At 44.4% G+C, this 25,171-nt stretch overlaps 1 protein-coding gene across 1 annotated transcript in view; it reads right to left on the bottom strand.

Moving 5' to 3' along the window:
• The window catches only part of LOC117517238 (striated muscle preferentially expressed protein kinase-like), a 142,136-nt gene extending 120,098 nt beyond the window's left edge, over nucleotides 1–22,038 (bottom strand). Inside the window, exon 1 of the mRNA XM_034178198.1 lies at nucleotides 21,642–22,038. Coding sequence (XP_034034089.1) covers nucleotides 21,642–21,729 — 88 coding nt within the window. The 5' untranslated portion in view covers nucleotides 21,730–22,038. The remainder of the gene's footprint in view (nucleotides 1–21,641) is intronic.
• Between the last annotated feature and the right edge of the window lie 3,133 nt (nucleotides 22,039–25,171).

Genomic DNA, 25,171 nt, shown 5'->3' on the forward strand with positions numbered 1-25,171 from the left:
CGAGCTCCCCACAGATGACCAAGCTTTTCACCCTATCTCTAAGGGAGACACCAGCTACCCTCCTGAAGAAACCAATTTCAGCCACTTGCCAACACAATGTAGTTCTTTTGGGCATGACCCAACCCTCATGACCACAGGCGAGAGTAGGCATGAAGATTGACCAGTAGATCGAGAGCTTCGCCTTTTGGCTCAGCTCCCTTTTTGTCACAACAGTACGGTAAAGCGAATGCAATACTGCCCCTGCTGTGCCAATTCTCTGGCCAATCTCACACTCCATTGTCCCCTCATTTGTGAACAAGACCCCAAGGTATTTGAACTCCTTCACTTGGGGCAAGATCGCATTCCCTACCTGGAGTAAGCAATCCATCAGTTTCCTGCTCAGCACCATGGCCTCAGATTTAGAGGTGCTGATCCTCATCCCAGCTGCTTCACACTTGCAGGGTTGCCAACTTTGGGATTTCGGCTGGAGTGAGACTCTGCACGCGCACAGAGAAACTATGTTTGAGTCTTCTCCTCTCCATGTCCGTGATTCCAAAATATTTCAGTACGCTCATCTACCGGCATGTAAGAGGCAAATAATGAAAAATGCTTAAAATGGCTGGGGGAGAAGAGGGTCCATGGACCATTTTCTGCAGTGAAGTTGTGAAGGGAGTTAGGGAGGATGGAGGCAGCAGTTTATCCAACTTTTTATAAGATGGACAAAATCCATCTTCATATGTTTCCGTGTGAGTCTTGTTCACAACTGGAGAGAAGACGAACAGACACTGCTCAAATGATCTTGTTTTTAAATAAGAACCTTTGAAGCCCTCAAATCCCCTGCATTTTGTACAACCATGGTCATAATAGTCCATAGTTGAGCAAACATTTCACAATTTATAAGTCAAATTAGAAGTATTTTTGAGCCCACTGGTGACTTCCACTCTGATTGCCAGGACGAAACTCTGGGATTTAGTGATAGGGGATTCTATCACAAACAAAGTTAGGTTACAGATGTCGGCTGACGTTAAATGTATTCCTGGGGCAAGAGCTCCTGACATTGCCTCCCACCTCAGGGTGCTGACGCTGCAGAAGGGTAGACAGACTAAGGTACATGACACGAGATACAGTCACATAGTTATTCATATCAGCGTCAATGATGTCAGGATGAAGCACTCAGAGGTCACAAAAATGGACATAGAGAGGACTTGTGACCTTGCTGGAAAGATGTGTCGGCAGTGATTAATAGTCTCTGGTCCCCTCCCTTCCCACGGTAATGATGAGCCGTTTAGCAGGCTGACATTGTTAAATAGGAGGCTGGCACAGTTTAGTAGACAGCAAGGGATTATTTTTATTCATAACTGGCCTTTCTTTTGGGGCTGCTGTGACTTGCTGATGCCGGACGGCCTCCACCCTACTGGGGAAGGTGCCACCATCTTGTCTGCAAACACAGATAGAGCTCTACAGGGAGGGTAACATTAGGATTTTACAGCAAGCCACGGAGCAGGGGATTAGAGACCCTGCAAGGCTTATGACAAATGTGGATGTGGAATCCATTAGCTTATCAGGGAATTTAGTGCAGAAAACCCACTATGGTGATAGTGCAGTTTATCTGCCAGGAAGGGAAATTCATCAAGTTGAGACTGTGGTCTGCTTCCATAGACATGTCCATAAAAATCACAAAGGGATATGTTTTGCAAACTTAATATCCATTACTATATTGGATGACATTGAAATTGAGGATGTCCCGCTGTCTGTTCCAGTAATATTAAATATTTTGTGTCTGCTACTGACAATCCATATGGAATGTCTCAAACCTAAACCTACTTCCAGGCACTTTATATACCCTACTCTGGAACCACCTCTAAATCCGAACAGTCCAACTGTCAACCTCACTGAGGTCCTTAGTTTGGGTCTCATTAACATAAGATCACTGTCCTCAAAATCACTGTTGATTAATGATCTAATTATGGATCATCACTTAGATATGATTGGGATATGTGAAACCTGGCTTAAACCTACAGTTGTCACTCCCTTAAATGAGGCCTGCCCACCGGCATACACATTTAGGCACGTCCCTCATGATATGAAGCAAGGCGGGGGTGTTGCTCTTATTTCTAAATCTAGGTTTACCTTATTAGCTGTTGGGGGGTCACAAATATAACTCATTTGAGCATCTGATTCTCTGCTCTGCCCACGATGCTACGTATTGCCAAGGTCAGAAGAATGGAAATCAGTCGTGTTATTTTGTCACTGTTTATAGGCCCCCTGACCCATACTCTGAATTCTTAGATGAATTTGGTGTGTTCATCTCTAACTTGTCAACTAGTGTAGATAACATTCTGATTATTGGTGACTTTAACATTCATATAAATAAGCCTTCTGATCCCCTCTGCAAATCATTTATGGAAATTGTGGATGCATTTGGATTTCAGCAATGCATTCAAAACTCAACGCACATTAATGGAAATACCCTGGATTTGGTTCTCGCATGTGATATTGCTGTCATGAATATTGACATTGTGCCTCTTGCTTCGGTGGTCTCTGATCACTCACTTATTAGGTTTATAGTTTTGTTGCCCTGTTTAGTGGAACAACAACCTTATTTATCACTACGGCGATGCATCAACTCCTCAACTATGACTGAACTCGAAGCTAGACTGCTTGATATCTTAGCTTCACGTTTGGCAAATGCCCAATCAGTAGACAGTCTTGTGGATAATTTAAACTCAGTCCTCAAAACTACACTCGACATGATTGCACCACCTTTGTTAAAACCACCCCCCCAAACACAGTCACCTTGGTTCAATGGCTACTTGCATGACCTCAAGCATAAGGCTAGAGGTCTAGAATGGAAATGGCGTAGTTCAAAATTAGGAGCATTCCACCTTGCATGGCGTGATGCTATCTTAGACTATAAGGATACACTACTGGCTACAAAGTGGACCTACTACTCTGATTTGATCAACAAAAACAAGCATAACTCAAAGTTCTTGTTTGACACGGTGGCAATACTTATTCATGGACAACCACCTGTAACCACCTATCCCTTTTCAGCACAGGACTTCTTGGATTACTTTGAGAAGAAAATAGAAGACATTAGATTGAGCATATTCCAGCATGCCTTAACCCAGCCACTACATCCTGCTATTGAGGTGGGTACTACCACTGAGGTGTTACCTAGATTTACAGAATTTGATAGTATCTCACTAGGCGTGCTAACGAAACCCGTAACATCTACAAAAAGCACAACCTGCTTATTTGATCCTATGCCAACAAAACTCTTTTAGGACCCGTGGTCCACTCTTGCGCCGAATGAAATACGAGGGCTGTCCGTAAAGTATAGGTCCTTTTTATTTTTTTCAAAAACTATATGGATTTCATTCATATGTTTTTACGTCAGACATGCTTGCACCCTCGTGCGCATGCGTGAGTTTTTCCATGCCTGTCGGTGACGTCATTCGCCTGTGAGCACTCCTTGTGGGAGGAGTCATCCAGCCCCTCGTCGGAATTCCTTTGTCTGAGAAGTTGCTGAGAGACTGGCGCTTTGTTTGATCAAAATTTTTTCTAAACCTGTGAGACACATCGAAGTGGACATGGTTCGAAAAATTAAGCTGGTTTTCAGTGAAAATTTTAACAGCTGATGAGAGATTTTGAGGTGATTCTGTCGCTTTAAGGACTTTTCACGGTGCGAGACGTCGCGCTGCGCTCTCAGGCAGCGTCATCAGCCTGTTTCAAGCTTAAAACCTCCACATTTCAGGCTCTATTGATCCAGGACATCGTGAGAGAACAGAGAAGTTTCAGAAGAAGTCGGTTTCAGCATTTTATCCGGATATTCCACTGTTAAAGGAGATTTTTTTAATGAAAGACGTGCGGATGGGTCCGTGCGGACGGGTCCGCGCGTCGGGACGCAGCCGACGCGGCGCGGCGGCACAGGAAAAACACCTCCGTGTTGATAACCATTTGTAAAATCCAGTTGGCTTTTGATGGCTTTCAGTGGAGTGAGTATATGAGAAATTGTTTATCAGCTGGAGATGTTCCAACGTGTCCTCAAGGCTTCCAACAGAGGTGTTTTTCCTGTGGCGGAGCGTCGCGGTGGCTGCGAGCCGACGCTGCAATCCGCCCGCACGTCTTTCATTAAAAAAATCTCCTTTAACAGTGGAATATCCGGATAAAATGCTGAAACCGACTTCTTCTGAAACTTCTCTGTTCTCTCACGACGTCCTGGATCAATAGAGCCTGAAATGTGGAGGTTTTAAGCTTGAAACAGGCTGATGACGCCGCCTGAGAGCGCTGCGCGACGTCTCGCACCATGAAAAGTCCTTAAAGCGACAGTATCACCTCAAAATCTCTCATCAGCTGTTAAAATTTTCACTGAAGACCAGCTTAATTTTTCGAACCATGTCCACTTCGATGTGTCTCACAGGTTTAGAAAAAATTTTGATCAAACAAAGCGCCAGTCTCTCAGCAACTTCTCAGACAAAGAAATTCCGACGAGGGGCTGGACGACTCCTCCCACAAGGAGTGCTCACAGGTGAATGACGTCACCGACAGGCGTGGAAAAACTCACGCATGCGCACGAGGGTTCAAGCATGTCTGACGTAAAAACATATGAATGAAATCCATATAGTTTTTGAAAAAAATAAAAAGGACCTATACTTTACGGACAGACCTCGTACAGTGAAGATTTGTCCCATCCTGTCTATGACTGATGCTGAGACCCTGATCCATGCGTTTATCTATTCTTGATTGGACTACTCCAATGTTCTATTTTCTGGTTTGCCGCAGTCCAGCATTAGGGCTCTCCAATTGGTTCAAAATGTTGCTGCCAGACTTTTGACACAAAGCAGAAAGTTTGACCACATTACACCCATTTTGGCATCTCTTCACTGGCTTCCTGTCCCAGTGAGATCAGATTTTAAGGTTTGCTACTAGCCTATAAAATTGTTCACAGACTGGCACCTCCCTACTTAGCTGATCTAGTTAAACCCTACGTACTGGCCCAGGCCTTGTGTTTGCAGGATGAAGGACTACTTTGTATCCCTAGGTTGAATAAAAAGTCTGCGGACATAACAGTCTCTTATCGTGCCCCTGTTCTGTGGACTCATCTCCCTGTCAATAAAGCAGTCAGATACTGTGGATACTTTCAAGTCCAGACTTAAGACGCACTTGTTTTCTCTTTCGTATGGCTAGCATATTGGATATTGTGTTACTATGTTTTTACTTTTTTATTCTTTTCATTGTGCTTTTTAAAACTTTTAACTTATTTATTCTGCTGTGATTTGGCGCTAGATAAGATGAATGAATTGAATTGAATATTTCACCTCATGAAATATTTGTACCATTAAACTCATTAACATTCATTATTTATATACTAATTGATCAGACTGACACAGTTGCAATCCAGAGATCTCACAGTTACAAAAGAGTATGTACCTTCATCAATTCTTTCCCAACCCATGGGCCATCTCCCTCCAACAATTTGAGGAATCAGTCCAGTACTGACTAAGGTATCTTGTCCGCAACAAACCAAAAAAAGCAAGACCATCATAATATATTGAACAATAAACCATAGAAAGACCAAATTCAGCATGTAAAAATCAATTAAAACAGTTAGAACCAGGAGCATGAATGTTCATAACCGCTGTTCTGAATGTACTAATTGATAGTACAGAGCTGATGGACAAGTTAGGACATGCCTATCTTGGCTTTCAATGCTTACCAGTCCAGTAAGTATCAAAGAAATTGTGGAGAGCTGGGCATGTCCTAACTTGTCCCATGACACGCCGAAACGGAGGTGTTCCTTTGTCTCGCTCAAACAGCGAATCGGTCGTTACACACGAAGCCTCCGCGCGGCTTTCCATGACAAAATCTCTTGTGAAATCTGCCGGAAAATGGTTGATGTCCAGCTCTTGTGATAACCAGAGAAAGTGCACACGACGGTCTCGTATCCACAGAGCCATCAGCTTAGAAATGATCTGGCGTTTTCTGCCTCGTCGTCGCAGCTTGGAGCGCGGCGCGCCATGGGCCATTGTGGGCCGTCCTTAAAGCTGTAGTAACAGTCCTTAATCTCTGTGAAGCCCGTAAAATTTTCACCGAAAAACAACCGAATCTTCGAAATGGTTTCCAGCTGGTTGTCTGGCAGAGCTCCTGAAAAAAATTTCATGGAACAAAGCGGCAGTAGCTCAGCTGTTTGCTGAGAATGAAAATCCGACGAGGGGGCGGGACCACTCCTTCCACAAGGCGTGCTCACAGGCGAATGACGTCACCGACAGGCGTGGAAAAACTCACGCATGCGCACGAGGGTTCAAGCTTGTCTGACGTAAAAACATATGAATGAAATCCATATAGTTTTTGAAAAAAATAAAAAGGTATGATACTTTATTGACAGACCTCGTATTATGTAAAAGCTCGCGAGAAATAAACACTTTTAAAACTGAAAATGTCATTTTTGGAACCTAACAACACTTCTGAACTTATTTACAAGACATTTCGTGGATGTTAGCATGGTGACGTCTAGTTGCTAGCTGAAGAACTCTGTTTCGTAAGTGTGTAAATATATTCTCTTTGTCATATTTTTGTAAAATCTAGCAAGAAATAAACACTTCTAAAACTGAAAATGCTATTTTTGTAACCTGATAGCACCTCATTTACAAGACATTTCGTGGATGTTAGCATGGTGACGTCACAGGCTAGTTGCTATCTGAAGAACTCTGTTTCGTAAGGGTGTAAATATATCCTCTTTGTCATATACGAGGTCTGTGAGAAAAGTATCGGACCTTTTTATTTTTTTCAAAAACCATATGGATTTGAATAACGTGTGATTGCATCAGCCAAGCTTGAACCTTCGTGCGCATGCGTGAGTTTTTTCACGCCTGTCGGTTGCGTCATTCGCCTGTGAGCAGGCTTTGTGTGAGCAGTGGTCCACCCCTCTCGTCGGATTTTTATTGCGAATAAATGTCTGAATGATTTGGAGCTTTGCTGCATCAATTTTTTTCCAGAAACTGTGAGATACCTCCAGGTGGACACTGTTCGGAAAATTAATATGGCTTTCAGGGATGATTTTATGGGGATTATACAGATTAAGGAGTGTTACTGCCGCTTTAAGGACGGCCCACAACTGTTGAGAGCGCGGCGCACTCCCAGCGCCGATCGACATGCTCAGACCCCGCTGAAACAACCAGATAATTTCCAACGTGAAGGCTTTGTTGATCCGGGACCTCGTCTGACTTTCACAAAAAGGCAGGAGACGTGGACATCAGCACTTTTTCGGCACATTCCACTGTTACAGGAGTTTTTTTCATGGAAAGAAAAGCAGAGGGACGCGCCACGGAGCCGTTCATTACGCGGGACAAAACCACCTCCGTGTTGGTCTCACAAGACGGATTTCAGGTGGATTTCAGATGGATTCCGGTTGCTTTCAGTCGTGTGATTATCCAATTGTGATTGTGCATGAGCTGGACATGCCCCAACATGTCCTGTGAGGCTTCATCACGGCGTTGCTTTGCGCTATGCGGAGCCGCTCCTCTTTCCATGACAAAAACTCCTGTAAAAGTGGAATGTGCCATTCATTTCTAACTGGACGCTGTCTTGATCCGGTATGTCATCTGACTAGCACAGGAATTGTGAAAAGACGTGGACATCAGCACTTTTTCAACAGATTAAGACAGACGTGCGGAGGAGTTCCGCGCGTCGCGGTGGAGCCGCATGGCGCAAAGCAACGCCGTGATGAAGCCTTCCAGGACATGTTGGGGCATGTCCAGCTCATGCACAATCACAATCGGATAATCACACGACTGAAAAGCAACCGGAATCCATCTGAAATCCACCTGAAAGCCGTCTTGTGAGACCAACACGGAGGTGGTTTTGTCCCGCGTAATGAACGGCTCCGTGGCGCGTCCCTCCGCTTTTCTTTCCATGAAAAAAACTCCTGTAAACAGTGGAATGTGCCGAAAAAGTGCTGATGTCCACGTCTCCTGCCTTTTTGTGAAAGTCAGACGAGGTCCCAGATCAACAAAGCCTTCACATTGGAATGATCTGGTTGTTTCTGTTATGTGTCGGACGCAGCTCGGAGAACCGACCAGCGTTTGAAAGGACCCAGTAATGAAATAAGCAGAGCACGGTAACAAAGGCTAACTGAATTTAATACATAACAGTGATACAAAATAACAGAAAGTGCGGTCTGGCGTGGTGCGCTCCCAGCAGCGCTAACGGTCCGGAGCCAGAAGCTGTTCGGACCCAAGGACCCCGCCGACACCCCCCAGGTGGCCGCAACAAACCGAGTCCTGTGAAAGAAGGAACCATTATGTGAGTCCACACTCTACACACAGAGAGAACACTTAAAGGTGTACAAACAGCAAACACTTCCTGGCTTGATTACTAATCAGCTTCCCAACCTGCAGGCATGGAACATCCAGTTCACAAAACTCCACTGCAGTGGAAGCCGATACATGACTAACATACAGCTCAATATAATAAAGGTGTGAGGGACACCACATTTACTGACTGTATAAATGTTAATCACAAAATCTAACGTACCTCAGGAAGTGTGCTGACGAGCGTGAGACCTCACCCCCTCCTCTTTCACAGACCGTGCATCAAACCCTGGACGTTCTCTGCATCCACTGATGATGAGATGGCTCCCGAGACGACGATCTCACCCGTCTGGTCACAAGGTCGAGTCTCTGGCAAATACACACTGTATACTCCAGTCTTAAATGCCACCATGTTCCAATCCATATAGATGCACCTCAGCTGTGAGTCCTGACGAGCCGCAGGTGATCAGGGTGAGGTCCTGATAACCTCAGCAACACAGCCACTCAGTCCCAAATGCAAGCCACCTGGAAGGAAAAACAAAAGACAGAAACAAAAAGGCAGCCAGGCCCCCCAGCCATACAACAGTTTCAGCGGGGTCTGAGCATGTCGATCGGCGCTGGGAGCGTGCTGCACTCTCAGCTGAAGAACTCTGTTTCGTTTGTGTGTAAATATATCCTCTTTGTCATATATTTTGTAAAAGATAGCGAGAAATAAACACTTCTAAAACTAAAAATGCTGGTTTTGTAACCTGATAGCACCTCATTTACAAGACATTTTGTGGACATTAGTGTGCACACTCACGTTGTCTAGTGCAAAGCTAACTTCCTGTGGAGTTAAATTTGTCTCAATAACACCTGCAAATGCACATAGGGTGATCTACAAATATTCCTTGATTTGCACAACTTAAGCTCTTGTCAAAAGCTCATGTTTGCGTACACGCAAGACCTCCTGCAGACGCTGTTATAACATAAATATTGTTCTTAATTGATTGATTTATAGATGGGCTTTACTGAACATGTAGAAAGTGTATGTAAGACAATAGGATCTTCATAATCAATTAAAAAACTGCAAATTATAAAGAGCACAATGCTCATACGGCCGAGGGTATTTTAGTATTGCGTTATTTTTAAACAGGTTTTGCAATTCATTCCAGGATGTTGGGACCTGAACACGGAATGATGATCTTCCCAACTCATTTAGCTTGATTGGTGGTACATTTCGTCTGTACAGAAGTTTAAAATTTATTCTGCAGCATCTTTATATATAAAACATTTTTTCCCGCGTTAATTAAAACTTCTTCATGCATCATCCAAAGCCCTTCAGAGACTAACAGGACGTTGAATCAGATCACATGGTTGGAAATCCTGCATGGTCACACTGGAACCCAATCCTACCACCTAATCCACACCAAATCCCCACGGGTTCCTGTGAGTAACTGTGTACTGGTGGGATGGAACACAAACACACCCACTGCCAAACCAAACACCAGAAACACAGCTTTCGTCCAACCCTCAAACATTGCCTCACAGCTGTCCTGCACGGACACAGAACCTAATTATGATGCGATTTAATCCACTTTAGGATCATCTTAACAGAGGTGTCAAGTAACAAAGTACAAATACTTCATTACTGTACTTAAGTACACTTTTTAGGTATCTATACTTTACTCCATTACTTATTTTTCTGCCTACTTCTGACTTCTACTCATTACATTTTCACACAAGTATCTGTACTTTCTATTCCTTACATTTTTAAAACAAACAGCCTCGTTACTCTTGGCTTCAGTTTAATGTTTATATATATATTTCACGTCATGTGCGCCTGTAATCAACTTTTCTGCAGCACGGCTTTGCTGTGAACCGTGAACCAATAGCAGTTTGTTTCAGTCAAACCATATTTTCAATTTGTTAATTTCTTCAGTGATTTTCTCCAGAACTATCTGCCAAACTAGGAAACTGCTGCATCCTGGAATTAATTTGAATAAGGAAAGTTGTGTTTTTTTTTGTTGTTGTTGTTTTGTTTTTTCCTTCACTAAATGGATGCTGCACTCACTGCAGTTTATTGTCTGGAATAGTCCCAGATTGCATTTCAGAGCTTCTAGAATTGAAACATTTACGTGTAGGTGGTGTTGGGGGGTAATTTTGGGTTTTGGGTCTTGGGCCACATGTAGAATGAATCGGTTTTTAAATTAAGCTTTCAATTCATATAGTGGCATATACTTTTTTTTTTTTTTTTTAAAGGTTACTTTATACTTTTATACTTTAAGTAGGTTTTGGAGCACATACTTTTTCACTTTTACTTGAGTAAAGACGTCAAGTTGATACTTCAACTTTTACCAGAGTGTTTTTAAACTGCAGTGTCTATACTTCTACTTAAGTAACAAATGTGTGTACTTTTGACACCACTGATCTTTAGAGAATGTGAACTTATCAGTCGTCTGGAGATCCAGTATGCTGCTGTACGACCATCACAGCCCAGACAAGACGTGAGCCATAAAGAGGCGGCGGAGCAGAAATTAGATCTGTAATCACAGACGTGGTGCAGAAAGGGTTGAAGCCCAGCTGGTGCATGTTTAGTCAGAAAAATTAAATCTTTTTTATTTTAGCACGCTGATTCCAACAGGAATCAAAAGATCCCTGTATTTCAATCACAATCCATGCTTTTCAAAGCATCCAACTGATATGATAGTATAGTGTTATTTTTGTTATTTTCAACTATAAATTATTTGTTTTAATGATGACAATTACATTCTGGCAGTGGTTCTCCTTAGGATAACCACTAAGGTTAGCCTTACGTGAATCATTAGACTGCAGGATAGCTGCTAAGGTTAGCCTTATGTGAGTTGCCAGACTCCAGAATAGCTGCTAAGGTTAGCCTTACGTGAATCACCAGACTCCAGGATAGCTGCTAAGGTTAGCCTTACGTAAATCTTCAGACTCCAGAATAGCTGCTAAGGTTAGCCTTACGTAAATCACCAGACTCCAGAATAGCTGCTAAGGTTAGCCTTACGTGAATCACCAGACTCCAGAATGGCTGCTAATGTTAGCCTTATGTGAATCACCAGACTCCAGGATACCTGCTAAGGTTAACATTAGGTAAATCACCAGACTCCAGAATGGCTGCTAAGGTTATCCTTACGTGAGTCACTGGTCTCCAGAATAGCTGCTAAGGTTAGCCTTACGTAAATCACCAGACTCCAGGATAGCTGCTAAGGTTAGCCTTACGTGAGTCACTAGACTCCAGGATAGCTGCTAAGGTTAGCCTTATGTAAATCACCAGTCTCCAGAATAGCTGCTAAGGTTAGCCTTATGTGAGTTGCCAGACTCCAGGATAGCTGCTAAGGTTAGGCTTACGTGAATCACCAGACTCCAGAATAGCTGCTAAGGTTAGCCTTACGTGAATCACCAGACTCCAGGATAGCTGCTAAGGTTAGCCTTACATGAGTCACTGGACTCCAGAATAGCTGCTAAGGTTAGCCTTATGTAAATCTTCAGACTCCAGAATAGCTGCTAAGGTTAGCCTTACGTGAGTCACTGGACTCGAGGAGAGCTGCTAAGGTTAGCCTTACATAAATCTTCAGACTCCAGAATAGCTGCTAAGGTTAGCCTTACGTAAATCACCAGACTCCAGAATAGCTGCTAAGGTTAGCCTTACGTGAATCACCAGACTCCAGGATGGCTGCTAAGGTTAGCTTTATGTGAATCACCAGACTCCAGAATGGCTGCTAAGGTTAGCCTTATGTGAATCCCCAGACTCCAGGATACCTGCTAAGGTTAACCTTACATGAATCACCAGACTCCAGAATGGCTGCTAAGGTTAGCCTTATGTAAATCACCAGACTCCGGGATAGCTGCTAAGGTTAGCCTTACCTGAGTCACCAGACTCCAGGATAGGTGCTAAGGTTAGACTTACGTGAAGTACCAGACTCCAGAATGGCTGCTAAGGTTAGCTTTACGTGAATCACCAGACTCCAGGATACCTGCTAAGGTTATCCTTACATGAGTCACTGGACTCCAGAATAGCTGCTAAGGTTAGCCTTATGCAAAATCACCAGACTCCAGGATAGCTGCTAAGGTTAGCCTTACGTGAGTCACCAGACTCCAGGATACCTGCTAAGGTTAGCCTTACGTGAATCACCAGACTCCAGAATGGCTGCTAAGGTTAGCCTTACGTGAATCACCAGACTCCAGGATACCTGCTAAGGTTAGCTTTACGTGAATCCCCAGACTCCAGACTGGCAGCTAAGGTTAGCCTTACGTGAATCCCCAGACTCCAGGATAGCTGCTAAGGTTAACCTTATGTGAATCACCAGACTCCAGAATGGCTGCTAAGGTTAGCCTTATGTAAATCACCAGACTCCAGGATAGCTGCTAAGGTTAGCCTTACGTGAGTCACTGGACTCCAGGAGAGCTGCTAAGGTTAGCCTTACATAAATCTTCAGACTCCAGAATAGCTGCTAAGGTTAGCCTTATGTAAATCACCAGACTCCAGAATAGCTGCTAAGGTTAGCCTTACGTGAATCACCAGACTCCAGGATAGCTGCTAAGGTTAGCTTTATGTGAATCACCAGACTCCAGAATGGCTGCTAAGGTTAGCCTTATGTGAATCACCAGACTCCAGGATACCTGCTAAGGTTAACCTTACGTGAATCACCAGACTCCAGAATGGCTGCTAAGGTTAGCATTATATAAATCACCAGACTCCAGGATAGCTGCTAAGGTTAGCCTTACCTGAGTCACCAGACTCCAGGATAGCTGCTAAGGTTAGACTTACGTGAATTACCAGACTCCAGAATGGCTGCTAAGGTTAGCCTTACGTGAATCACCAGACTCCAGGATACCTGCTAAGGTTAGCCTTACGTAAATCACCAGACTCCAGGATAGCTGCTAAGGTTAGCCTTACGTGAGTCACCAGACTCCAGAATGGCTGCTAAGGTTAGCCTTATGTAAATCACCAGACTCCAGGATAGCTGCTAAGGTTAGCCTTATGTGAGTTGCTAGACTCCAGGATAGCTGCTAAGGTTAGCCTTATGTGAATCACCAGACTCCAGGATAGCTGCTAAAGTTAGGCTTACGTGAATCACCAGACTCCAGAATAGCTGCTAAGGTTAGCCTTACGTGAATCACCAGACTCCAGGATAGCTGCTAAGGTTAGCCTTACATGAGTCACTGGACTCCAGAATAGCTGCTAAGGTTAGCCTTACATAAATCTTCAGACTCCAGAATAGCTGCTAAGGTTAGCCTTACGTAAATCACCAGACTCCAGAATAGCTGCTAACGTTAGCCTTACGTGAATCACCAGACTCCAGGATAGCTGCTAAGATTAGACTTACGTGAATTACCAGACTCCAGAATGGCTGCTAAGGTTAGCCTTACGTGAATCACCAGACTCCAGGATACCTGCTAAGGTTAGCCTTACGTGAATCACCAGACTCCAGGATACCTGCTACGGTTAGCTTTATGTGAATCACCAGACTCCAGAATGGCTGCTAAGGTTAGCCTTACGTGAATCCCCAGACTCCAAGATATCTGCTAAGGTTAACCTTACGTGAATCACCAGACTCCAGAATGGCTGCTAAGGTTAGCCTTATGTAAATCACCAGACTCCAGGATAGCTGCTAAGGTTAGCCTTACCCGAGTCACTAGACTCCAGGATAGCTGCTAAGGTTAGACTTATGTGAATCACCAGACTCCAGGATACCTGCTAAGGTTAGCCTTACATGAGTCACTGGACTCCAGAATAGCTGCTAAGGTTAGCCTTACATAAATCTTCAGACTCCAGAATAGCTGCTAAGGTTAGCCTTACGTAAATCACCAGACTCCAGAATAGCTGCTAAGGTTAGCCTTACGTGAATCACCAGACTCCAGGATACCTGCTAAGGTTAGCCTTACGTGAATCACCAGACTCCAGAATGGCTGCTACGGTTAGCTTTATGTGAATCACCAGACTCCAGGATACCTGCTAAGGTTAGCCTTACGTGAATCACCAGACTCCAGGATACCTGCTAAGGTTAGCCTTACGTGAATCACCAGACTCCAGGATACCTGCTACGGTTAGCTTTATGTGAATCACCAGACTCCAGAATGGCTGCTAAGGTTAGCCTTATGTGAATCCCCAGACTCCAAGATATCTGCTAAGGTTAACCTTACGTGAATCACCAGACTCCAGAATGGCTGCTAAGGTTAGCCTTACCCGAGTCACTAGACTCCAGGATAGCTGCTAAGGTTAGACTTATGTGAATCACCAGACTCCAGGATACCTGCTAAGGTTAGCCTTACATGAGTCACTGGACTCCAGAATAGCTGCTAAGGTTAGCCTTACATAAATCTTCATACTCCAGAATGGCTGCTAAGGTTAGCCTTACGTGAATCACCAGACTCCAGGATACCTGCTAAGGTTAACATTAGGTAAATCACCAGACTCCAGAATGGCTGCTAAGGTTATCCTTACGTGAGTCACTGGACTCCAGAATAGCTGCTAAGGTTAGCCTTACGTAAATCACCAGACTCCAGGATAGCTGCTAAGGTTAGCCTTACGTAAATCACCAGACTCCAGGATAGCTGCTAAGGTTAGCCTTACGTGAGTCACCAGACTCCAGAATGGCTGCTAAGGTTAGCCTTATGTAAATCACCAGACTCCAGGATATCTGCTAAGGTTAGCCTTATGTGAGTTGCTAGACTCCAGTATAGCTGCTAAGGTTAGCCTTATGTGAATCACCAGACTCCAGGATAGCTGCTAAAGTTAGGCTTACGTGAATCACCAGACTCCAGAATAGCTGCTAAGGTTAGCCTTACGTGAATTACCAGACTCCAGGATAGCTGCTAAGGTTAGCCTTACATGAGTCACTGGACTCCAGAATAGCTGCTAAAGTTAGCCTTACATAAATCTTCAGACTCCAGAATAGCTGCTAAGGTTAGCCTTACGTAAATCACCAGACTCCAGAATAGCTGCTAAGGTTAGCCTTACGTGAATCACCAGACTCCAGGATACCTGCTAAGGTTAGCTTTATGTGAATCACCAGACTCCAGAATGGCTGCTAAGGTTAGCCTTATGTGAATCCCCAGACTCCAGGATACCTGCTAAGGTTAACCTTACGTGAATCACCAGACTCCAGAATGGCTGCTAAGGTTAGCCTTATGTAAATCACCAGACTCCAGGATAGCTGCTAAGGTTAGCCTTACCTGAGTCACCAGACTCCAGGATAGCTGCTAAGATTAGACTTACGTGAATTACCAGACTCCAGAATGGCTGCTAAGGTTAGCCTTACGTGAATCACCAGACTCCAGGATACCTGCTAAGGTTATCCTTACGTGAGTCACTGGACTCCAGAATAACTGCTAAGGTTAGCCTTATGTAAATCACCAGACTCCAGGATAGCTGCTAAAGTTAGCCTTACGTGAGTCACCAGACTCCAGGATAGCTGCTAAGGTTAGCCTTACGTGAATCACCAGACTCCAGAATGGCTGCTAAGGTTAGCCTTACGTGAATCACCAGACTCCAGGATACCTGCTAAGGTTAGCCTTACCCGAGTCACTAGACTCCAGGATAGCTGCTAAGGTTAGACTTACGTGAATCACCAGACTCCAGGATACCTGCTAAGGTTATCCTTACGTGAGTCACTGGACTCCAGAATAGCTGCTAAGGTTAGCCTTACGTAAATCACCAGACTCCAGGATAGCTGCTAAGGTTAGCCTTACGTGAGTCACCAGACTCCAGGATACCTGCTAAGGTTAGCCTTACGTGAGTCACCAGACTCCAGAATGGCTGCTAAGGTTAGCCTTACATGAGTCACCAGACTCCAGGATACCTGCTAAGGTTAGCCTTACATGAATCACCAGACTCCAGAATAGCTGCTAAGGTTAGCCTTACGTGAATCACCAGACTCCAGGATAGCTGCTAAGGTTAGCTTTATGTGAATCACCAGACTCCAGAATGGCTGCTAAGGTTAGCCTTATGTGAATCACCAGACTCCAGGATACCTGCTAAGGTTAACCTTACGTGAATCACCAGACTCCAGAATGGTTGCTAAGGTTAGCATTATATAAATCACCAGACTCCAGGATAGCTGCTAAGGTTAGCCTTACCTGAGTCACCAGACTCCAGGATAGCTGCTAAGGTTAGACTTACGTGAATTACCAGACTCCAGAATGGCTGCTAAGGTTAGCCTTACGTGAATCACCAGACTCCAGGATACCTGCTAAGGTTATCCTTACGTAAATCACCAGACTCCAGGATAGCTGCTAAGGTTAGCCTTACGTAAATCACCAGACTCCAGGATAGCTGCTAAGGTTAGCCTTACGTGAGTCACCAGACTCCAGAATGGCTGCTAAGGTTAGCCTTATGTAAATCACCAGACTCCAGGATAGCTGCTAAGGTTTAGCCTTACATGAGTCACTGGACTCCAGAATAGCTGCTAAGGTTAGCCTTACATAAATCTTCAGACTCCAGAATAGCTGCTAAGGTTAGCCTTACGTAAATCACCAGACTCCAGAATAGCTGCTAAGGTTAGCCTTACGTGAATCACCAGACTCCAGGATAGCTGCTAAGGTTAGCCTTACCTGAGTCACCAGACTCCAGGATAGCTGCTAAGATTAGACTTACGTGAATTACCAGACTCCAGAATGGCTGCTAAGGTTAGCCTTACGTGAATCACCAGACTCCAGGATACCTGCTAAGGTTAGCCTTACGTGAATCACCAGACTCCAGGATACCTGCTACGGTTAGCTTTATGTGAATCACCAGACTCCAGAATGGCTGCTAAGGTTAGCCTTATGTGAATCCCCAGACTCCAAGATATCTGCTAAGGTTAACCTTACGTGAATCACCAGACTCCAGAATGGCTGCTAAGGTTAGCCTTATGTAAATCACCAGACTCCAGGATAGCTGCTAAGGTTAGCCTTACCCGAGTCACTAGACTCCAGGATAGCTGCTAAGGTTAGACTTATGTGAATCACCAGACTCCAGGATACCTGCTAAGGTTAGCCTTACATGAGTCACTGGACTCCAGAATAGCTGCTAAGGTTAGCCTTACATAAATCTTCAGACTCCAGAATAGCTGCTAAGGTTAGCCTTACGTAAATCACCAGACTCCAGAATAGCTGCTAAGGTTAGCCTTACGTGAATCACCAGACTCCAGGATACCTGCTAAGGTTAGCCTTACGTGAATCACCAGACTCCAGGATACCTGCTACGGTTAGCTTTATGTGAATCACCAGACTCCAGAATGGCTGCTAAGGTTAGCCTTATGTGAATCCCCAGACTCCAAGATATCTGCTAAGGTTAACCTTACGTGAATCACCAGACTCCAGAATGGCTGCTAAGGTTAGCCTTACCCGAGTCACTAGACTCCAGGATAGCTGCTAAGGTTAGACTTATGTGAATCACCAGACTCCAGGATACCTGCTAAGGTTAGCCTTACATGAGTCACTGGACTCCAGAATAGCTGCTAAGGTTAGCCTTACATAAATCTTCATACTCCAGAATGGCTGCTAAGGTTAGCCTTACGTGAATCACCAGACTCCAGGATACCTGCTAAGGTTAACATTAGGTAAATCACCAGACTCCAGAATGGCTGCTAAGGTTATCCTTACGTGAGTCACTGGACTCCAGAATAGCTGCTAAGGTTAGCCTTACGTAAATCACCAGACTCCAGGATAGCTGCTAAGGTTAGCCTTACGTAAATCACCAGACTCCAGGATAGCTGCTAAGGTTAGCCTTACGTGAGTCACCAGACTCCAGAATGGCTGCTAAGGTTAGCCTTATGTAAATCACCAGACTCCAGGATATCTGCTAAGGTTAGCCTTATGTGAGTTGCTAGACTCCAGTATAGCTGCTAAGGTTAGCCTTATGTGAATCACCAGACTCCAGGATAGCTGCTAAAGTTAGGCTTACGTGAATCACCAGACTCCAGAATAGCTGCTAAGGTTAGCCTTACGTGAATTACCAGACTCCAGGATAGCTGCTAAGGTTAGCCTTACATGAGTCACCGGACTCCAGAATAGCTGCTAAAGTTAGCCTTACATAAATCTTCAGACTCCAGAATAGCTGCTAAGGTTAGCCTTACGTAAATCACCAGACTCCAGAATAGCTGCTAAGGTTAGCCTTACGTGAATCACCAGACTCCAGGATACCTGCTAAGGTTAGCTTTATGTGAATCACCAGACTCCAGAATGGCTGCTAAGGTTAGCCTTATGTGAATCCCCAGACTCCAGGATACCTGCTAAGGTTAACCTTACGTGAATCACCAGACTCCAGAATGGCTGCTAAGGTTAGCCTTATGTAAATCACCAGACTCCAGGATAGCTGCTAAGGTTAGCCTTACCTGAGTCACCAGACTCCAGGATAGCTGCTAAGATTAGACTTACGTGAATTACCAGACTCCAGAATGGCTGCTAAGGTTAGCCTTACGTGAATCACCAGACTCCAGGATACCTGCTAAGGTTATCCTTACGTGAGTCACTGGACTCCAGAATAACTGCTAAGGTTAGCCTTATGTAAATCACCAGACTCCAGGATAGCTGCTAAAGTTAGCCTTACGTGAGTCACCAGACTCCAGGATAGCTGCTAAGGTTAGCCTTACGTGAATCACCAGACTCCAGAATGGCTGCTAAGGTTAGCCTTACATGAATCACCAGACTCCAGGATACCTGCTAAGGTTAGCCTTACCCGAGTCACTAGACTCCAGGATAGCTGCTAAGGTTAGACTTACGTGAATCACCAGACTCCAGGATACCTGCTAAGGTTATCCTTACGTGAGTCACTGGACTCCAGAATAGCTGCTAAGGTTAGCCTTACGTAAATCACCAGACTCCAGGATAGCTGCTAAGGTTAGCCTTACGTGAGTCACCAGACTCCAGAATGGCTGCTAAGGTTAGCCTTACATGAGTCACCAGACTCCAGGATACCTGCTAAGGTTAGCCTTACATGAATCACCAGACTCCAGAATGGCTGCTAAGGTTAGCCTTACTTGAATCACCAGACTCCAGGATAGCTGCTAAGGTTAGCCTTACATGAATCACCAGACTCCAGAATGGCTGCTAAGGTTAGCCTTACATAAATCACCAGACTCCAGGATACCTGCTAAGGTTAGCCTTACGTGAATCACCAGACTCCAGGATAGCTGCTTTAGCCTTACGTGAGTCACGTGATGCAGGAAAACCACTAAGGTTAGATGTAGTGTTACTACACAGCATAGAGAAAGTGGAACCATTGTAGTTCAGACAGACGTGACCTCCACCAACATTAATGTGAACTCCAACTGTAAAAAAAAAAAAAAAAAAACATCACACCTTTGATCTGGCTATGAGAGCTGCATGAGTGGAGGTCACGTGTTTCCGGTATAGAGTGGATACTCATGTAAGGTTAACCATGACCTTAAATATTGTATTTAATTAAATATTGTATTGTAATTAATTAAACGCACAACATTGCATTAAATGCTTTTCCAAAATCCACCAAGTTATTAGATGTGGATCTTCACTGAGAGTACAAACTAACCAGGACACCCTGATTGGATGTCTCAAGAAGCTGAGTGAGGGGTAACAAAAGGCTTACAAGTGTCCTGGATCCAGTGTTGTGTGGGCCGCCAGAAGAGGAGGTACTACTAGCCCACCACCAGAGGGCGCCCTGTCTGGAGTGCGGGCTCCAGGCACCAGAGGGCGCAGCTGCCTCACAGGAGCAGCCAGGGTGACAGCTGTCACGCATCACCTGCAACAGCTGTTACCAATCATCTGATCGGCAGGGGTACAACAGCAGGACGACGTCTCCACCTCTTTGCCGAGATATCGTTCTACCTGGAAGGTAACGTACTCAGCTGACTGTTTGACAGTGATCTTTTGTGACTTTTGTGCGACTCCTTTTCCAACGAGAGGTGGAGGTAGTTTTCCTGCCGTGCGGATTGCTGGGTGCAAACGCGCCCACATTTAATTGTTTTTTGTTCCTCGCCAGCAGTACCAGGTCCGACACGCGGAGGCAGTGGCCACCTGCGAGTTCGGGCCTTCTCGGCTCCAGTATTCCCGGGGTCTGGTGGCGGAGGAAATCGTGTGGTTCCGGTTCTGCTTTGGACAGACGTCTCCTATCTTCGAGCCTGCCCACACGACACCTTTTGTGATTTGGCTTTTGTCTATTGTTGTAATCTGTTGTATTTGTTGTGCCCATTCACAACAGTAAAGTGTTGTTATTTGACCTCCTCCATTGTCCGTTCATTTGCGCCCCCTGTTGTGGGTCTGTGTACCTACACTCTCCCAACATCCAGACCAAATCCAGACTTAAAGAAGCATTTATCTCTGCAGTGGCATTCCACTCTGTGAGCGTTCGACTTACGAGGTGTAGCTGTATGACAATGCTGATATGTTGGCAGAAGTATGAATATCTGAGTCTTCAGAATCCTGCTATTTTCCATCTTCATCTTTGGTAAGGACACCTAGGTCTTTCTAGAGAATCCTTGGAGAGCACTGAAGCAGTTTCTTAATATAACCCTTCATGATCCCGAAAAGAGTTGTCTCCTTGTTCAGGAGAAAGGGATGGACCTGGACCACGGGTCTTACTGGGTCATTGCCAGTTGGTATCTAAAGCAGTTGTGTAAGATGGTAGATGTGGCAGCAACAGCTATACATGCTTCTAGACCTGATCTGTTTGGTTTAGATCAAATCCAGCACTGGGTCACATTATGATCAGTTTGTCAAAAACAAAGACTGATTTAGATTAAACACGTCAGTCAAAAATATCCCATGATAGACAGCAAAGACGTGAAATTTAAATGACGTCTTTGTATAATCCAGACACCTGGTTAAATGAAGAGACATACGGTTCCAGAAGGAACACCTCACTGGCAAATAGATTGATGCATTTAAGCCAAGAGTTAACTGGTTTTAGTTTCATGTCATTTCTTTAATGTTCTGACTGAAAACAGTATTCCCATGCTGTATGCAAGTCCTAGGCCCCAGAGACCCGCTAGAGTCCACGTTTACCTCCAAATATCGTAGTGTGAAGCAAATAAGAGTCTACAACTCCCCCCTGGATGGGAAGCTCGTCCAAAACAGGCTACTTCCACAGCCAAAGCTTGCACCCATTTACAGCTGGGTGGACTGAGACAAAGTAGATCACGTGTCTTGACACAGTCAGGTAGCATGATTGGGATTCAAACTCAGGCCTACATATTGGCAGGCCAACTCATTATCTACTCAGTTATGTGCACAATAGAAAAACATGTTGGTACTTTCAAATAAACTCTGCACTTGGTTAAAAAGTATCATCTGTGAGTAGTTGGAGTTTTGTAGAATCCATTAGTGACCACAACCTACTCCGGATTTCCAACATCAAGCAGATGATTTGATTCTGCTCAAACTCACCTCTTAGCTTCTTCCTTTTGGGTTCAGTAGTACCCTCCCCGGTGCTTCTGAAAGTGCTCCATGCATCGAGCGGCTCCTTCCGTGACATGCTTCCCGTATATTCCTTAAAAATCCACAACAATGCTACTTCTCTGATGTTTTCCTCAAGGTTTTCCCAATGAGACAGTTGGAGAACCTCCTCAAAACTGCCCCAACAAGCCAAAACAGCTCCAACATGGCCTCTCCTCCAATAAGAAATACATGATTAGCCAGAAGAAGAAAGACATTAAGATGGCTGCTGGGCCTCAGACGGTTATGGGCCTCAGACGGTTATCTTCCTCAGCCCATCTTTGTCCTTCTCCTGCGAGACCTCCCTAACTGTGATTCCCAGTTCAGCGGTCTGGAACCAGCACCAGAGTACGACCCCCCTCCGGTTGCACTGGCCGGTGCCTCGTTACCCCCTTACAGAGTCTCTGCCCTCCCAGTTATAGGAGGAGATTACAGAGAAACCGGACGGCCTTTGCTGTCCTCTGCAGCTGCCTGGAGTGGAACGACGTGTTTGGAAACGTGAGCAGTCTACAAGTAGGACATGTTGTTCAGAACTGAAGATGTGCTACAACTGCACAATGAAACGCTGGTCAAAGGCAGGAGGGTTTATTTTGGGTCGCAAGGCGCTCCTAAATCTTAAATCTGGAGGTGGGCGGGGTGGGGGTGGGGGGGTGAGCGTGGCAGAATGAATTACATGGAAACAAGTATTTATTGATGTGAAATACATTCAGTCTGACTGGGTCCAGGGTCAGGTTCTGCTCTGCTCTGCTGGCCACAGATTTTGCATTTGGAGCTTCATTATGTCCCCGTTACCGAACAGACGACAGCACGGACCACGTGATTTATCATCACAGCGCTGAAGAAAAATGTTTGGATGGAGAATGTAAATAAAGTATTTGTTCTTTATCCTGTTAATCGCCCCCTGCTCCCTCCAACACCCCCCCCCCCCCCCCCCCCCCGCCAACAAAAAAAAAAAAGATCTGAAAAAGTTGTAACCATTTCACATGATTAGGCTAAAAGTTTGGCTCAAACTTTTGAAGGGATTTGAACATCGGACTCCTGATCCTGGATTTATTGCTGTTGTTTTTTGGTGTAGGAGAAGTGATACATATGACCTCATATCATCATCATCATCATTAATAAAAAAAAAATAAAAAAATAAAAATAAAATAATAAAAAATCCAGATCTTAATATTAGTCTGAATGTAGATTTTTAGTTGCTGTATGTTTTCAAATTGCACAATGTACTTTTTGGAAATAGAGCACAGTGGCTTAGTGGTTAGCACTGTTGCCTCACAGTGAGAAGGTCATGGGATCGATTCCCACCTGTGGCCCATCTGTTTGGAGTTTGCGTGGGTTCCCTCCGGGTGCTCCGGCTTCCCCCCACATCCAACGAAATGCAGGTTAGATGAATTGGAAACTTTAAATTGTCCGTAGGTGTGCGTGCGTGCGGATGTGAATGTGTTTGTCGTCTGTCTGTGACCCTGCGACAGACTGGCGCGCTGTCCAGGGTATACCCCGCCTCATGCCCTATGACTGCTGGGATAGGCTCCAACCCCCGTGACCTGATCTTGGATAAGAGGTTGAAGGTGAGTGAGGTGTGCTAATCAAACTATGTGCTGCACTAAAAGAAACATTGTAATTTGGGCAGCTACAAAATTGTTTTCATTATCAAGTAATCGGTTTTAAATTGGGAATATCTGATCTGCACGGCGACCAATAGAGGCCACAATACTTCCAAATTAGGACGATGTTTGAGAATGCAGAAAACACTTACAAATAGAAAAAACACCTGCATCAATTCAACAACAGGACTATAGTTTGCAAGATTTTTTTGATGCAGCTACATTTTGTTGCATTGATACAGGATTTTTATTTTATTCATTTGCATTTTTTTTCCCTGCTATGCCGTTATCTTAAATTGGAAGTGTTGTGGCCCCTGGATAGTTTTTCAGGAAGTAAAAAAAAAAAAGTGAAAAAAACTATATATTGATTTACCATAAATAAAAGCGCAAACACTTCCGGCCAGTAGGAGGCCCCTGAAGGGTGACACATTTTAAAGTGCCAATGTACAAAGTTTGCAGTCTGAGTCTACTCATTCCTACTGTAAAGTGATTTAGAAGCCACTAGAAGAAAATGAATTTATCAATCTGGGAGTGAAAAAAGAAAGAAGAAAAAAAAGAGGAAGAGGAGGAGAAAAATGCAGGACAATGGTAAGTGGTGCAGGTAAAAAATATGCTATGAATTTGAGAAATTCTAATTATACAACAAAGCATTTTAAGTTGAGGTTATTAATGAGTTACTGTTGCAAGAATCATATCCAGCATTTCCTCAATATACATCTTTCTCTATACATACAAATGCAGAGTGGGAAGCATGTGAAGCATGTCACGATCAAGCATGGCAATAATTAACAAGAAATATCATGAAGATGAGGATGAAATGTGCACATTGCTCTCGCTGTGATTGTTCAGATAAATGAGTGGGTGTCATGCCCAAAGGCACCGGTGCGTCATCAGCTGTGGCTGTTTCACACCTGCTCACAGAGATAGTGCAGGTGCGTAGCTAGAGAAGCGACGGGATCAAAAGTCCTCCCAGCACCTTGTTAGAATTTTGCATTGAAAAGACTCCTGCAAAGATAACAGCTCTTAGCACCTGAACTGATATTTAGTTGACAATCGTAAAGTGTGATGCTTTGTATGTCAGCACTCATTAATACAACCTTAGTTAACTATTTTCTTAAAAATCTGCGATACTGTAACATATCTGCTCATTTTCTTACACAGTAGAATTAATAGAACATATCTACTTATTGTCCAACATACTCACTCTTCTTGATCAATAGATATTGAATATTTCTTACTTCAAGTAGATAATTTCTAAATGTTTTTGGACTCCATTCTAAGCAAACAGGGTAACTTTATTCAACTTATTCATGTGACAAAGTGGTACAGACTCAAAGGCCTTGTAGTGGTGGCATTAACAAGACAAGCGCTACACCTGTGAAGGTTATAAGTGTTGGAGCTGCTGGAGGGCCCCCTGTGAGTTTTTGCCTTGGGCCCCAACAGACTCCAGGAACACCACTGACCATAAATGCACCGTAGGTTATGTGGATAATGATGCCAGTGCGTCACTATACTTCATCATCCTCCCTTTATAGAAGCAATGTAGAGTGATGAGCCGTTGCCAGCGCTGTAACAGGGATCATCCTGCCTATCGACAGGGTGTTAAATTACGCCACAGGGTGACGTCACTAGCGTCTGATGCTACCTTTAAAGTGACTCACCAGCCCTTAGTGTTGCTTGACTCACGGAATGTTGCTCAGAAGCAGCCGTTTAAAGTAAGCGTGCACGTGCACGCACACCTACAGGACAAACGCACACTAACCCCCCACCCCCGCCGCGCCGCCTCTCTTTCATCACGCTGACTCTGACCGAGTGTGGCAGGGCCACATCTTGACCGTGGTGATGCTATAATTATCTGTGATGTCTGCTGGTGCAATA

This window comes from Thalassophryne amazonica, chromosome 1 (genome assembly GCF_902500255.1).
Source record: "Thalassophryne amazonica chromosome 1, fThaAma1.1, whole genome shotgun sequence".
Taxonomy (NCBI): domain Eukaryota; kingdom Metazoa; phylum Chordata; class Actinopteri; order Batrachoidiformes; family Batrachoididae; genus Thalassophryne; species Thalassophryne amazonica.